At 52.3% G+C, this 15,033-nt stretch overlaps 1 protein-coding gene across 3 annotated transcripts; it reads right to left on the bottom strand.

The window, feature by feature from the left end:
- Positions 1 to 151: 151 nt before the first annotated feature.
- Positions 152 to 14,510, bottom strand: Abcg4 (ATP binding cassette subfamily G member 4). 3 transcript variants are annotated; one of them, XM_047517062.1, is made up of 15 exons: positions 14,029 to 14,510; positions 13,158 to 13,415; positions 8,721 to 8,838; positions 8,472 to 8,604; positions 8,291 to 8,341; positions 7,947 to 8,092; positions 6,695 to 6,818; positions 6,451 to 6,565; positions 6,118 to 6,260; positions 5,201 to 5,299; positions 4,796 to 4,964; positions 4,597 to 4,697; positions 2,661 to 2,819; positions 2,384 to 2,502; positions 152 to 2,158 (listed from the first exon to the last, which is right to left on the bottom strand). In XM_047517062.1, exons 2-15 carry the CDS (start codon positions 13,393 to 13,395, stop codon positions 1,933 to 1,935), a joined length of 1,941 nt encoding a protein of 646 aa, XP_047373018.1. In that variant the 5' UTR covers positions 13,396 to 13,415; positions 14,029 to 14,510; the 3' UTR covers positions 152 to 1,932. The 3 variants fall into 3 exon arrangements, with proteins under 3 accessions (XP_047373018.1, XP_047373017.1, XP_047373019.1); XM_047517061.1 differs by having other exon boundaries at positions 14,112 to 14,510; XM_047517063.1 differs by lacking the exon at positions 14,029 to 14,510 and adding an exon at positions 13,720 to 13,828.
- Positions 14,511 to 15,033: the final 523 nt, after the last annotated feature.

Raw genomic sequence — 15,033 nt, 5'->3', positions numbered from 1 at the left:
GAACACACCCATGCAACAGACACAGGGTACCCACATTTGGCATGCAAATCCACTATGAACAAGGAGTTTGACCAATGCCAAGAGTGAGTCTGGAGACAGAGGATCTGGTCTCTAGGCCTAGTTCCACCTCTACTACCTGCAGGCCCTTGGCAAGTAACTTAACCCAAGTTTCAGTTCTCTCATCTACAAAGTGGATTGTCATGAAGGATAGATAGTACTGGGTTGGCATGGGCCTCCCTTGAAATAAGGAACATGAAACATCGGTAAGATGGAAAGCATGATGCAAATATTTCAAAAGATATACATTCACTAGCTTGACATAACCCAGCACTTACCATCCCCTGCCACAGTCCCCCCACACCTGGTAGACATCTTACCAAGTGCTTTGAAGACCCTCTGACAGTCCGTGCTACTAGATGCCAGACCCACACACATTCACACACTGCATACTGTATAAATATAGGTTTTATTAATAATGGGTGAAATCCCACAAATACAACTGGCATCTCTGTGTAATGAGAAGAATCTGTGGCAGGGTGAGGGAAGATAGAGAGGTCTGCATATAGGAATAAGGTGGGAAGGGGCAACCGGAAGTAGAATGAGCCTAGACCCACCAGGAAAGCCAGACATGCTGGAGGTATGTCTGCCACCTTGGTGCCCAGGGCACAGTGTTCTGATACCCAGGGGCCACCTGCTGATGAGAAGGAGGTGGAGAGACACAGACAGAGTTTGAATGAGCAGCAAGTGGCCAGGGAAAGGGTAAGACAGTGGAATGCCTGCCTGGAGTGCAAAAGGAGGGTTGTGGGATGGTGGGGGCCAAGCCAATGTAATTCCCATGCTTGTGCTTATTGGGTCCTCAACTCCAGGAGGCTAGTGTCATGTGCCACCTCTGGCTTGGAGGGAGAGAAGACTGGAGGATAGATTCCTACAGATTCTGGAGTCACCCTGGGCAGAATCAGCCTTGTCCTTAGAGTCTCCAAAGTGCGATCCCCAGGAAGGAGGCTGGCACTGCCCTCCCCACACACCCCACCACCACCACTCTTCCTCTGAGCCACAGGGGGTGACGCATGTGTGGGGCTGAGATTGCCTGTTTATGTGCCTGTAACTCTGGAGAGGGGAGGGAGCATGTGGAACCGTGTGTGTCAGCAGCAGCAAGAAAGGAGGGTTGGGTCTTCGCCTGTTCACCCCCCAGAATAAAGTGCATTCTCCAGTTCCAGTGACAGGTGGGAAAGAAACACAGACGTTATTGCAAAGGTGCTGCCAGGCCCTGCCCCAACCAAAGCTATAGGGAGGGGGGATGAGATAGCCCATGACCTCTCCAATCTCCAGGATTAGGAGTGGTGACCCAGACAGAAAACCCAGCTTCTGTCAGAGCAGATTGTCCACATAAGCCAGGGTCTGGGGTGGGAGGAGAAAGAGACTTCCAGAGTCCCTCCCTACTCCAACCCAATGTTCATAATGGGACTCCCAGGGGAACTCCCACCCCCCACAGGGCCTAGCCCTGGAACTCTAACCTTACAGCAGCCTGGTTTACAAACACTGTGGTGGGGACCCCCCCAGAGGGAGCCACTTTGGTCAGTTGTTAAGTGGGAGCTCCAGGCTTTCCCGGGCTCCCAGACAGACAACAGAAGAGGGTGCTGTGGGCAGAAAGGAGGACAGCCTCCCGGTCTTTGCATGCAGGTGTTGGTGAGAGTAGGGAGGAAGCTACAAACCGCATCGACTTGGGAAGACTCCTGGGTGTGGTGGGGTGGGCTGGAGCCCCCACCCCCAGGGGCAAGGCTGGGAGCACAGTCCTCCAGCCAGCCTGTAGAGCAGCTGAGGAAGGGGAGGTGGCTGCACCAGCAACCAGTGCCCGAGTCTACAAGGTTAAAACAGTCCCAAAGGGCTGGGGGCTCTCTGTTGCAGGGCTGGGCACAGACCAGGTGTAAGACTCTATCTCTCGGATTTGACCCGGTAACGGAGCACAAGGTATGCCAGCAGCCGCAGGGCCAGGAAGAAGATGCCCAAGACCAGGAAGTCCATGTAAAGCTTGGCATCCTCCACATCCAGCGCTCGAAGGATGCTCTGCGGTTCCCGGAAGGGACAGCGCTCCTCTAAGCATGTCAGGTCTCCTCGCTCCATGCCATAGATGGTGAGGATCACACCCTCAAAGCCGTACCTAGGCAAGCGGGGGCATCAGAGCAGGACGCAGCACAAGAACCCTGCTCTCACGGCAAATCACCAGGCCCCAAAGGCAATGCTCTCATCTCTGGGGGCCAGCTAGGGTGCCCCCACCCAAAAGGTGGTGGGGTGGGCACCAGACAGTACAGCCTAGTAAGTGCTGGGCAGGCCCTTCTACATAGAGGGAAGGGGCAGACGGAGGCAGGGGGAAAGAGACACCGACCTGACATAGGAGAGGTAGGAGCTCCACTGCAGGTAAGTGGGGATGGTCTTGAAGCTGACGAAGAAACCAGAGAACAAGAGGACAGGGATGGCAGTAACTGGGCCCACAAAGGTGGCCACCTGGAGGGGGGAGGCAAGGGAGCCAGGCCATCACAGGGGCAACCAGGACTAGGGTGGTCCAGTTTCCCAAGTGTCCATCCCACTCCTTTTGCCAGTCCTTGATTTCTCATATGATACCCCATGCCCACTTGAGAGTCCCCACATGCCAACCTTCCCACCTGTAAGGAGTTGGAGGCAGCTCCAATCAACAGTCCCAAAGACTGGGCCACTAAGGCAGTGGCAGTGGCCAAGGCTGAGAAGAGCAAGAAGCGGCTGGTCTCAGCTGGCTGGCCTGTCATCCAGTACACAATGCTGCAGTACACCACCGGGCACACCACCTAGGGAGCAGGCACAGAGCTGGGAAGGGGACTTGGAGCCAGGGGCATGGTGGCCAAGACCCTCCATTCCACCTGGCAATGAGCCCCTAGAATACCTTTTCCCACAGTGCCCCATGCCTACCTTGCCTCCATTCTTATCCATGCTGTCCCCCAGATGGACTCATGTCCCTTTTCTCATATGAACCTCATATGATCATATGAACCTCACCCATCTTCCTAAACCACCTCTTTGGTTAGGCCTCTTTAACTGGTTCTGGAATGGTGATTTCTCCCTCCTCTGAGTGCCTAAAATCCTTCTTCTCTGCACCAGCTTGTTCCTTACATTATTAATGAATTAACTTCTCCCTTGGAGAGAGTTTTGTTCCCCCTGGAGTCTATCAACTCTGTGGATACAAAGAAGCAGACACGTAGGATCAACAAGACCAGAGATCTAATATACAACTGGAGACTGAATAAAATTACATTGTATCAGGATTTTTTATTAAATGAATACATTCTAGCTGCTAACTATGAGATGAGAGATATGTTGATTTGCCTCATTTTGCTATTATGTGTCCCATAAAATCATGTTGTAAACTTCAAATGGAAACAATAACTTTTTCCAGTGCTGGAGATGGAACCCAGGGCTTCATGCATGCTAGGCAAATGTTCTACCACTGAGCTACCTTCCCAGTCCCCCAAAAGAATTTTTTTTTGCAGTGCTGAGGATTGAACCCCAGGGTCTTGTGCTTGCGAGGCAAGCACTCTACCAACTGAGCTACATCCCCAGCCCGAATTTTTTTTTTTTTTTTTTGCGGTGCTGGGAATTGAACCCAGGGCCCTGTGCTTGTAAGGCAAGCACTTTACCAACTGAGCTATCTCCCCAGCCCCCGAATTTTTTTAGTGTGATTTGGAAATCCTTTAGAGTTTTGAATTGCAAACTGCAAATGTGAATTTCTTAGATTGCTTTAAAAAAAAAATTAGAGAGAGAATTCCTAGAAGCAGGGACTGAGTCCACTATGTATAGTTGTACAGGTTGTTCCCTGCATAAAGGTGCCCATCCAGAAGCCAATATCCAGTCTGTATTCTTCTCCCTGGCCCCTGGCACAGTGCAGCATCCACTCTGAGGAAGGAGCAGTTATTTTTGTTTTTATTTTTCAAATGTGGTTGGAACCAGGTGGTAGTGGCAACAACAAAATTAGTTAACATTTCTTGGGCACTTAATATGTGCCAAGTGCTATTCTAAGAACTTGTATGCATTTAGTCATTTCATTCTCAAACAATCCCCAGGTAGGTATTGTCATTTCATTTTATAGATGGGGACACTGAAGCAATGGTGACTTGCCCAATATCTTGCAAGTAGCAGTAAGGGTCCAGAGCCCACCCTAGCCTCTACTGTCTCTAGTAAGATTTGTTTTGCTTTGTTTTTGCAGAGCTTGGAATTGAACCCAGGCCTCATACATGCTAAGAAAGTGCTCACCACTTAGATACACTCCCTGCCCTTAAGAAGGTTTAGAGTCATTTGCAGGGTTATTATTTTCATCATTTTCTGTTGGTTGCCAGTTGTTCTCACTAAAACATAGTTACACAGGATGAAAATTCTATCAGTCGAGTCTTGCTGTATCTTTTTAGTGGCTGGTATAGAGCCTGGTGCACAGCAGGTAGGCACCAGCTATTTGCTAAGTGAATAGAAGGAGGAGAAAGGGTGGGAGGCCACAAGGTTAAGGGACCCAGCAAGCAAGGAAGGAGGGGGCAAGAGAACTCAGAGACAGTAGGCAGATGGGAAGAAGAGGCTCACCTGAAAGGGCACATCAGCCATGGTCTTGGCCAGGTAATATGCTTTGAGGCTGTACCAATAGTTGAGGTGCTCCCTCATGAAGACCGCCATCTCTAAGGGGACTGCAGGCACAGGCAGATCAGCACCACTGACTGACCCACTGGCCCCTTTGCCTTTTGCCCCAATACCCACACTCCACACCCTAGGCAACTCAGCTCACAGGTAAGCACGGTTGGCATGAGGGCAGCGAACATGAGGAACAGCATGGAGAAGAAGAGGCAGCCTGTGTTGTTGAAGACCTTGCTGGCATCATCACCAATGTGCAGGTAGAGGAGACCAATAAGCACACCAATCACCACGTGGGACACAAAACGCAAGTGGGTCAGGACCTGTGGGAGGAGTCATCGCAAGGAGAGGGATGTGTCCCAGGCTGGGGATAGGTGGGCCACAGGGCAGGCCACACTACGGTAGGAAATTGGAATTGCCTGGGGGGGGGGGGGAGACACAGAACCAGAGGTGCACTGGAGGCTTGTGGGCAGGCCCCCTAGTTCCCATTCCAGCTGCTGCTGTCCTATAGCCCCAAAGGCCAGACCTATGCTTCCTGTCCCCCAACTTGATGCCTCACCGTGTCCCTGAGGATAGACAAGAAGGTCCTCCTGAAGAGGATGCAGAACTGGGTGAGAGTGCTGGTGGCAAAGGTGTGACTTTCAATAGGATCTGCTTCCTGGGGAGAGGAAATGGGACCAGGTGAGCCAGCCTACCCACCCACCCACTGCCCACCCTGCTCAGTGCACGGGAACCCCCTGAGCCCTTCCCAGGGCAGGGGGCTCAGGCTACAGAAGGAGAACCCTCCACCACTGAGTCATGCACCTGGATGCGGGGCTCAGAGAGAGACTGTGAGAGAGGCAAGGAGGGGATAAAAACTTGGAGGAGAGGAGATGGAAAGGCCACCTGTGGTGGCTCACCAAGGTAGTTCTGCTGCTTCTCTAATCCATTAACATTAACCCTAAATGCTAATTCCTTTAGGCCACCAATTTCACAATAATATTTAATAATATAAAAATGACAACAATAACCAAGCCACTGTTTTTCAATGGTGAGGGCATCTCATCTAAGGAAGAGATCTGGCATTGGACAAATACCTGGGCTGTGCTAAGAGCTTTACATGGTATCTGTGGGGTCCTTCCAGCCTCCCTGTGAGGTATCATCCCATCCAAGTTAGAGATGACAGAAAGCCACACTGGCCCATGAGGCCAGTGACTGTGTTGGTTTTGATTACCAGGAGGGCCCTGTGCTGGCACTGAGGACAGCACAAGACAGATGCTCAGAGAGTTTGCTGAATGAGTAAGTGGATGAGAAACTGAAGCTCAACGAGGTCAAAGTGCCCAAGGTCACACAAGCCGTGAATAGTAGGTCCATTCCAACTCCTGGGTTCCCCCTGGTACCCAGTGCCTCTGGGGGACAGCCTCTGTGGCAGAGCGTCACCCATGGTCCCACCTCTCCTCCCCGCTCTGCCCTCTTTGTCCTCTCCACCCTACTTACCGGAGGGCAAGTGGGGCAGGGGGCATGGACCTCGTTCTTCTCGGGGCTGCTCTTCTTCTCAACCATGGCACAAAGTCCATTCTGTACGGCCCTGAACAGCATGGGGTTCAGGTCTCCATACTCTCCAGAGGCAACCTCAATAACTGGGGACACAGAGTAGAGCGCTCAGATAAGATCTACCCTTGCTTCCCAAGGGCAGGTCAGCCCCTCTTGGGTGTGTGGGTAAAGCAGGTGACGTGAGATCTCTGTCCCCAGGAGGCCCAAACCCATGACCCTAAAGCCCCCAGGTTTGGTCCAGCACAGCATGCTAACCCCCGCATTGTCCCCACTCACTGAAGTCAGCCGGGTTGTGGTAGGTGGGGCAATGCAAGCCAAGCCCCTTCAGATAGGGGATCAGGTTGGTGACCACGCCCTTGAAGATGCACTGACCCTGGCTCAGGATGTAGAGCTGAGGCAGAAAAGAAGGGTGAAGGGAACACAACCAGTGGTCCCGGCAGGGGCCCTGCCACCACCTCCACTGACCCCCTTTCATCCCTCCTTCTCAGGCCAATCTTCATGGATGCCCAGAGACACTCACCTTGTCAAACATCTCAAAGAGCTTGGCACTGGGCTGGTGGATGGTGCAGATGATGGTACGGCCCCCATGGGCCAAGGACTTCATGAGGGATACCACTTGGAAACAAGAAGCACTGTCCAGACCGCTGTGCAGAGAGAGGCCACCAGGGGGCCTGGTGAGGTGGGTGGGGCCAAGCAGAGGGAGTGTTCAGGGTGGGGAAGCTGCTGTGAAGGGGATAGAACTGGCAGGAAAGGGCCCCTCTGTCTACCGGCATATCCCATCCAACCTACATGACTCAGGCACATAGCCTGGAGGTACCCCCAGAAGCCCAGAGTACCCTTCAGTTTAATAAACTTATGTTGAGTGTCTGTGGTATGCACCTATTGTATGATTATGATGATGCATAAATACAACGCTGGTCTGGAGGGAGAGAAAGACAAGCTCATGGATGATTTTAGGGAATGTGGAAAGTGCTGTAGCAACAGGGGAAAGAGACAGGTGAGGGGTGGGGATCAACCATGCAGTAGCAGGGAGTTGGAGGGAAGTCAGAGAAGATTCCTGAATGAGTCTGGAAGAAGTGAGAGCTAAGCTGGTGAAGGTGGAAGAGAAGGAGTAGCAGTGAAGGGCATTCTAGCAGAAGGCACAGCATGGGCAAAGCTTAGAGGCATGAAGCACGTGGTTTGACGAGAGTTACAAGCAACTCAGTGTTATTAGAGCATAAAATACAAGACAGGAGGCTGGAGAATTAGGTTTGGAGCAGGACTGGGTAAGCCGCCTGTCTTTATTCTGAGGGTAAATGGGACTCATTGCATGTTTTGAAGGGGAGGGGAGGAGTCAGGCCAGACTTGTCTTTCAGAAAGTCTACTCTGGCTGCAGGCTGGAGGAAGGATCGCCTGGGAGAGACTGGAGATAAGGAGATGACAGTCTGTTGATGATGTCCTGAACTCAAACATTGGCACCAGGAATGGGCAGAGCGAATTTGAGAGCTACCAAAAGGAGGTGGAAACAACGGGACTTGGTGACTAATGGCTGTGGGGGAGAGGAGAAAGAGGCATCAATCAAGGGGGACATTCAGATCTCTGCCTGGGCGAAGGATGGAGCTGCTTGCTGCAACAGGATTGGCAAGGATAGAGATGAGGAGTCAGCCCTTATCTTGGCCCCAGGAGACTGCAAACAGGGGCTGTGGTCTCCAGCCACATAGAAGATGCAGCCTTGGGTCCTGGCTTAGGCTGAGAGGTGGGGGAAGTCCAGGTGGGAGGTGGGGAAGAACTACCTGGTGGGCTCATCAAAGAACATGACAGGCGGGTTGTTGACCAGCTCCAGGGCGATGGCCAGACGCTTCCTCTGCCCGCCAGAGAGCAGGGCTGTCCTCGTGTGGGAGCAGGACATCAGGCCCAGTGCCGTCAGGATCTCTGTCACCTGGACCCACCCCCACCCAGCCCAGGTCAGCTTCAGAGTCTTGTTTTCCCCAGGCACCACCCTGATTTCATGAAGAATCTCCCTTAAGCCCATTGTCCCCACTTGTCTGCCACACTTCCACCCCTGACTCAGGGCCCTAGAATTCATTAGCCCCATAGAGGACAGCTGTCCCTAGGCCTCCTCCCCTGTCCCACTCACCAGTTCCTTCTTCACCTCTTGCTTCTCACTCAGCTTCAGGTTGGCAGAGACCTGGGATCCAAAGGGTAGAAAAGAAGTGTATGTGTGGGAGAGGGTCCTGCCTTGACCCCTCAGCTGAGGAGGATGCAGACAGCAGATGAAAGGGGATACTAGGAAGAGGGGGTGGCCATCCAGCCCTCACCATCATGGCTTCCAACACTGTGAGGTGTGGCAGCAGCATGTCATCTTGCATGATGTAGCAGGACATCTTGCGGAAGGTCCTTAGTTCCCTCGGCCTCCCATTGACCAGGATCTGCCCCTTCATTCCAGATTCTCTGCAGGGACATCGGTTGAGGACAAGGGCCAAAGGCACTTCAGAATACCTTCTGTGCTCCCCAAGGGACTCTTCTTCCTGAGTTCTGTCCCCATCCTTCCCCATCTTTGTCCTCACCTGTATCCTGCCAAGATGTTCATGAATGTGGACTTGCCAGCTCCTGAGGGGCCCATGATGCCAATCAGCTCCCGGCGGCAGAATTTACCAGATAGGCACTTTAGAAGGGTCTTATAACCTGCAGTGAGGAAAGGAGGAATTTTTGGTCAGGGCTGCAGTGAACGGAGGCACCCCTGTGGCTATCAGTGAAATAGGTAGTTCCTGCTCAGTATGATAGGGTTAAGGCAGAAGAGAGCCCCCCAGAACTCCAACAGTGACCCAAGCCTCATCCTTCCGCTTCAGAAATAATGTACACTAATGTCAAAGTCCCAGAGGCAAAAACCTTCTGAAGGCTATGGGGATAACAATGCATCTCACAGACACCTGCAGAGGGGCAATCAAAGCCTAGAAGACCCTGCTCCTCTTCCCTGTCTCATGGCCTCTGGGAAGGTTTTCATACCAATCCAGTCTGAGCTGGCTGGCTGTTCTCTGGGTTCCCACAGCACTTCCGGTATACCAGCATACTTGTCACCTGATGTGATTATCACTTGCCCCCCTCCCCTATCTCTTTTTTTTTTTTTTTTTTTTTTTTTTTTTTTTTTGTGGTGCTGGGGATCGAACCCAGGGCCTTGTGCTTGCAAGGCAAGCACTTTACCAACTGAGCTATCTCCCCAGCCCCCCTCCCCTATCTCTTAGTCAGTAAGCTCCTTAGGGGCAGGGTCTGTGTCTTACTCATTTTGTAACCTTAACTGTCTGTTTGGCATGTAGTAGACACTCAATAAGTGTTCCTTCTGTAAGTATGTATTCTCAGAACTTTTACCTCATTTTCGAAAAACTGCTTTGTGTTCTCTCTCTCCTCCAAGCTCATCTCTCCAGCCCTAACATGGCCCAGTAAAATCCCACCTTACATTTACTCATTGGGAAGTAGCATATGCATAAAGAGCACCAGTAAGGAGATAGGCAGATCTAGGTTCAAATTCTGGCGCTACACTTACCAGCTGTGTGACCCCAGGCAAGTTGTTAACCTCTCTGAGCTCCAGGTCCCTCATCTGTAAAATGAGGATGATAGTGCCTATCTCATAGGGTTGTTGGAAAGATTCAATTAAATGATTTTGTAAAGCATATGACACAGTGATTGGCACAGAGTGCCTTTTTAAAGTGACATTGTGCTGGGCATGGCAGTGCACAACTGTAATCCCAGCAACTGGGGAGACTCAAGCAGGAGGATTTTAAATTTGCAGGCTGCCTGGTCACCTCAGCAAGACTCTGTCTCAAAAATAAAAATAAAAAAGGCTGGGGAGAATGTAGCTCAGTGGTAGAGTGCTTGCCTAGGATGTGCGAGGCCTTGGGTCCAATTCCCTAATACCACACACACAGTGACATTGTATCATTAATTTCATTTTGCAAATGCTTATTGAGATCTGCTATATACCAAGCTCTCTACCTCCCCCCCAAATAAGGAAGGACAGTTTTTGCACTCAAGACGGTTGGAGTCTAAGTAAGAGATGGACAAGAACTCGTGTACAATCTAGGGAAAAGTAAAGTAAGGATTATAAAAGAAGTACAAATAATGTGCCACAACATTACAGAAAATGGAATTGTGATAAGGGTAGAGAAGAAGGGGGAAAGCAGGAGTGGCTTCTTGGAAGAGGTGGCATTTAAGTTAAGGATGAGCAAAATTTCAAAAGGCAGAGACTGTCCAGGCACTAGGAAAAGCAAAACACAACAACAACAACAACAACAACAACAAAATATATATACGTATTCATTCCAGAGAATAGAGGGCAGAGACTGCATGGAGTTACCTGGTGAGAGGGGAGTAGAAAGATAAAGCCAATATGGAGGACCTTGCAGACCTGCCTTGATGAGGAGGAGATACCAATCCCTCATCCCTCACCTAGCACTTGCCTCAAAATACCCTCTGCCAACCCTACATAGCCTAATTCCCTCCTCACTCTACCTCTATAAAAGAGACAGTGAATGAATACCTTATTTAATTCATCATTACTACATCCAGCACTGTGCACGGGGTCCAGCTGTCCCTCTGGGCACATCCTGTTAGAAGGGAGATAAGCTCCTGCCCACTGCATGGGCCTGACCACACCAATTGGTTGGATGGTGCTCAGTACCACAGAGGCTCTTTCAACAACATGGATGAGGCAATTGGGACCAGGCACATCAGTGACTCACCTAAGGTCACACTGCAAATTCTTTACTGGGTAAGAAAGTCATGTGTTTCAACCCTCTGCCTCAGTCATCCTCACCGTCAATCAGAAAGATGTTGGGTGAGCCAGACATAGGGGTGTGTACCTGTAATCCCAGCAACTCAGGAGGCTAAGGCTGGAGGATCACAAGTTTGAGGCCAGCCTCAGCAACCTAGTGAGACTCTAAGCAGCTTAGTGAGATCCTGTCTCAAAATAAAAAATAAAAAGAGCTGGGAAGGCAGCTCAGTGGCAAAGCATCCCTGGGTTCAATCCCCAATAACAACAACCAAAAGAAGGAAGGAAGGAAGGAAGGAAGGAAGGAAAGGGAAAGAAACAAGAAAAGTGTTGGGTGTGTAGCACACACTAGCATAAGCTTTTCAGTCACTCACAGGAAGTGATTTCTTGTGAAAGGGAAGAAACTGATGATGATGAACCTTCCCTCATTCGATCACAGCCAGGTGCTGTTCTACCACAGAGGCCCAGAATAAATATCATCCTGTACTTACTTGGCTCTCACAGATACCGACTCAGCAGAGCTCCCCAACAAGCCTGTGCAGTGGGTAGTGTTATCAACCCTATCTACAGATGGGGAAAGTGAGGCCAAGAGAAGGTAAGCTCCCTGCCCAAGGTCACACAGCTTCCAAGTGGTTGGGAATGCAGGTGTCTAGACTCTGGCTGTACTACAGCTGCTCAGTTTGCAAGGGGCCTGCCAGGCCTTCGAGCTGGAGAGACATCAGTGTTCTAGTCCTGGTCAATAACTCTGCAATTTTGTCAAGTCACTTAATCTCTAGGGCCTCCTATTCCTATCTGTAAAAGAAGGATAGTAATATCTCCTCCCAAGGACTTAATAGGGTCATTATGAATATTAAGTGAATCATTAATAATAATTACTAGGAAAGTGTTTTGAAAAATAAGAAATGCCATATACAGTTAGGGGAGACCAGTGATAAGCCTTAGCTAGGAGAGACAGAAATCGGCCCCCCTCCACACCCCTTCCTCTTTCTTTCCCCCTCTGCCTACCCCTACTTGCTTTCTGTCCTCTACAGAAAGGAAGAGGGAGTCAAGAGAAAAGAGAAGTCAGAGAGGACAGGAGAGGGCAGAAAAAGGGACAAAGGGAAGGGGTGGACAGTGGAGCAGAAATGAGGTTGGCAAGGTCAAAAGGAGAGAAGCTCTGGTCAGGGACCCAACATGTGGCTGGTGAGTAGAGCAAGCCAAGAACAGGCCCATCTAGCCACCTTTCTATTTCATTCTGCTTAAAGTTATGAAGCAATGAGAGGACTAAGGAAATAACAAGTACCTCATCGTTTTGCCCAGAGCTGATCTTAGGACACAAAGAGACTGCTCAGGGATCAGGCACTGGGCAGGGAGCCCAGATGCCTCAGTTTCCATCCACTCATGCCCTGTAGCCTTTTGGTCACCCATGGAAGCAAGGGTGGAGAGTGCAGAGACAGCTCATGCTCTGAAGCACCCTAAACCCAGTTCTTAAATCTCAGAGAACAATACCCCAGCTCCACCCCGGGCCCACACCCAGCTCTGGGAAACAAACCCAACCTTCCCCTTCCCAGCTCAAGATACTCAGAGTAGGGATGCAGGGGATGGACAGGGTTGGGAAACCGGTCCTGAGGGGACGGAAGGGGAAGGAGGTAGAACTCCTGTACTGGGCTTCTGGTTCAGCTCTGCCACTACTAACTGTGGAAATCAATATTGGTTAAGTGACTCAATTTCCTTGAACCTCAGTTTCCTTATTAATATCATGAGGATGACACCTCTCCTGACAAACCTCCACCCTTCCCGCTTGGGAGGACTGTGGCAAGAATGAAGTAAGATGACAGGAATAAGAACATCTTTAAAAAAAATAGGTGCAAGGGGATTGTTAAAAATTGAGGACTTCTGCAGACACCCTTCTCATACCATCCCTCACAGAAAGGAATCCCCAGAATAAACAAATAAAGGAAAACTCATCAAGGACCTCTCAAGGATCAGAGGACACAGGGCCTATTTGGAAGAGAAAGCTTCAATAACTAATTGAACTTGGTGCCCACAAGTGCTCACAGATGTGAGGAGCAGGGATCCTGGTATCCCAACTGTGTGCATGGTGAGGGAGGGAGGGGCTGGGACACAGATTTTAGCGTTCCTACAGGGCCCGCTGGCACCCAACTTGAGAAACTTGCAGAACAGGGGCTATCCAGGCCTCCTTACTCCTTGAGAGGCACTTCCTCAAGGGCCCACAGCTCCCCACCAGGCTGCTCCCTACCCCTTTTTCGCCAGCAGGGCCCCTCCCGCACGGAATAGGACAGCTCCACAAACTCGATGTCCACCGCCGAGCGCTTGGGTAGGTGGGAGAAGCGCTGGGCTTCTGTGATGTGGTTCTCCACCTTCTTCAGATGCGTGGTCAGCACAGGGGGCTCCGCCCCATCCTCCAGTGCCACAGCCATGGCCACAGCCCCTGGCCCTAGTCCACAGCCCCCGGCCTCCAATGCCTTCTCCGCCATCACACCGCCCGCCGACCGGCCTGCAGAGAGAGGGCCTGTTCTGTTTAGGGCAGACCCCTCAACCCCAGTTCAAAGCTCCCTTGTTGTCTAATGCTGCCCAGCCCCCACTCCCCTCACCTGCTTCCCAGGACAGATCCCCAACTGTTAGCACCCCTCTCTTCCAGCGGTCATCTGCCTCCCCTCCGCCCCACACTCCCCACTCAGCGATGCTCAGTCCCAACCTCTTCTAGGTCTGGGATGGCCCCAGCCCCCGCCTGGCCCTAGCCCGGCCCCTCCAAGCCCTGAGCTGCTCCTCCCTCCCCGCGGCGCCTCTAATCTCCTTACCCCGCAGGCCAGCAGCCCCCCGGGGACTGGATGGTTGGGGGCAGGGGGGAGGCCGCCGGCGGAGGCTGCCCACTAGGAGGTCAGGGTAGCAGGGTGCGCACTGGGTGGAACAGGCAGAAGCGGAGAGGAGGCGACTCTGCGCCTCCTGCTGCGTCCCCCTCCCCAAGCCTGGCGATAAGCCTCCCCCAGCCCCTCCCGCCGGCACCCCCCGGCGTCCCAGACTGTCCCCAAAGACAGGCGCACCCCACCGCTAATTAAGCACCCTGTGGCGGGCGAGACCCCCGCCCAAACTCCTGCATGCTCAGTCACCTTGACGCGCCCCGGCACCAGGGCCGGGCGGAGATGCTTGGCGCGGCCACGGGCCGGAGATGGAGACTCCGGGCTCTCCTTACCTGCCTCGGGCTGCGGCACCCGCGCCCCAGCTCCGGGTCCCGGTGGCCCGGGCCGGGGCGGGGCCGGGGCGGGACGAGAGGCAAGGGAGGGCCCAGACCCGGGTCAGAGGAGATGACAAGGTTGTGGGGAAGGGCGGCTGGGGTCGCGCCCCGACTTCGCTTGGCTGCGCCCAGCCGGTTCCCTGAGCCTGGTCTCCGGCGCTGGTGTCCTCCCAAACCCGCCGGGCGACTGCGTTCTCCTCCAAGCTACTGCTCGCCGGTCCCGCCGCTCTTAAAGGGCCCGTGCCTTTCCACAGCCCGCGGGGGGCGAGGATGGCGAAGGCGAGTGCAGTGCCCGCGGCGCGGAGGCCGGAGGAGGCGTTTGTGGACCCAGGACTGGGGGTTGGCGGCGAAGGATCGACATGGGGGCGAAGATTCAGTGGGGACAGGTCTCTGGAATATAGTCCAGGCAATGGTAGTGGAGGGGAGTGGGATACACATTCCATCACTCTTAAGGGATTGTGAAGCTGTCAGTCTACGCACATGGAACCCATCGCTATCAATTCCCTTGGTTCTAGCTCTTAAGCTCAAGCCCTTCCCACTACCAAACCAAGCACAAAGTGTTTCAAAGAAGCGGAGTCTTGGGACATTGGGATATCCTTCCTCCAACCCCATTCATACTTTCCCTCCCTAAGGGTGAGGACACTAGTTAAGATTGGACGAGGAGAGGATGCAGGCAGCTCCAATATTAAACTGGTACCCAGACTCGGCCTGCTCTGACTGTAGAAATCTTTATTCTGCCAGCCCCATTCAGGCCTCCAAACCAAGCACATGGCTGATCCTGAAGACATCTGTGTGCCAGGACAGGCACAGGGCTCACAGACAATGCCTGGGACATCTTCTCATGCACATGTACATTATCTCCCTCACCCTAGAAGCTTGC

The sequence above is a fragment of the Sciurus carolinensis genome, chromosome 11 (assembly GCF_902686445.1).
Source record: "Sciurus carolinensis chromosome 11, mSciCar1.2, whole genome shotgun sequence".
Classification (NCBI taxonomy): domain Eukaryota; kingdom Metazoa; phylum Chordata; class Mammalia; order Rodentia; family Sciuridae; genus Sciurus; species Sciurus carolinensis.
The sequence above is the reverse complement of the archived record's forward strand: the minus strand, read 5'-3'. Positions and strand labels throughout refer to the sequence as shown.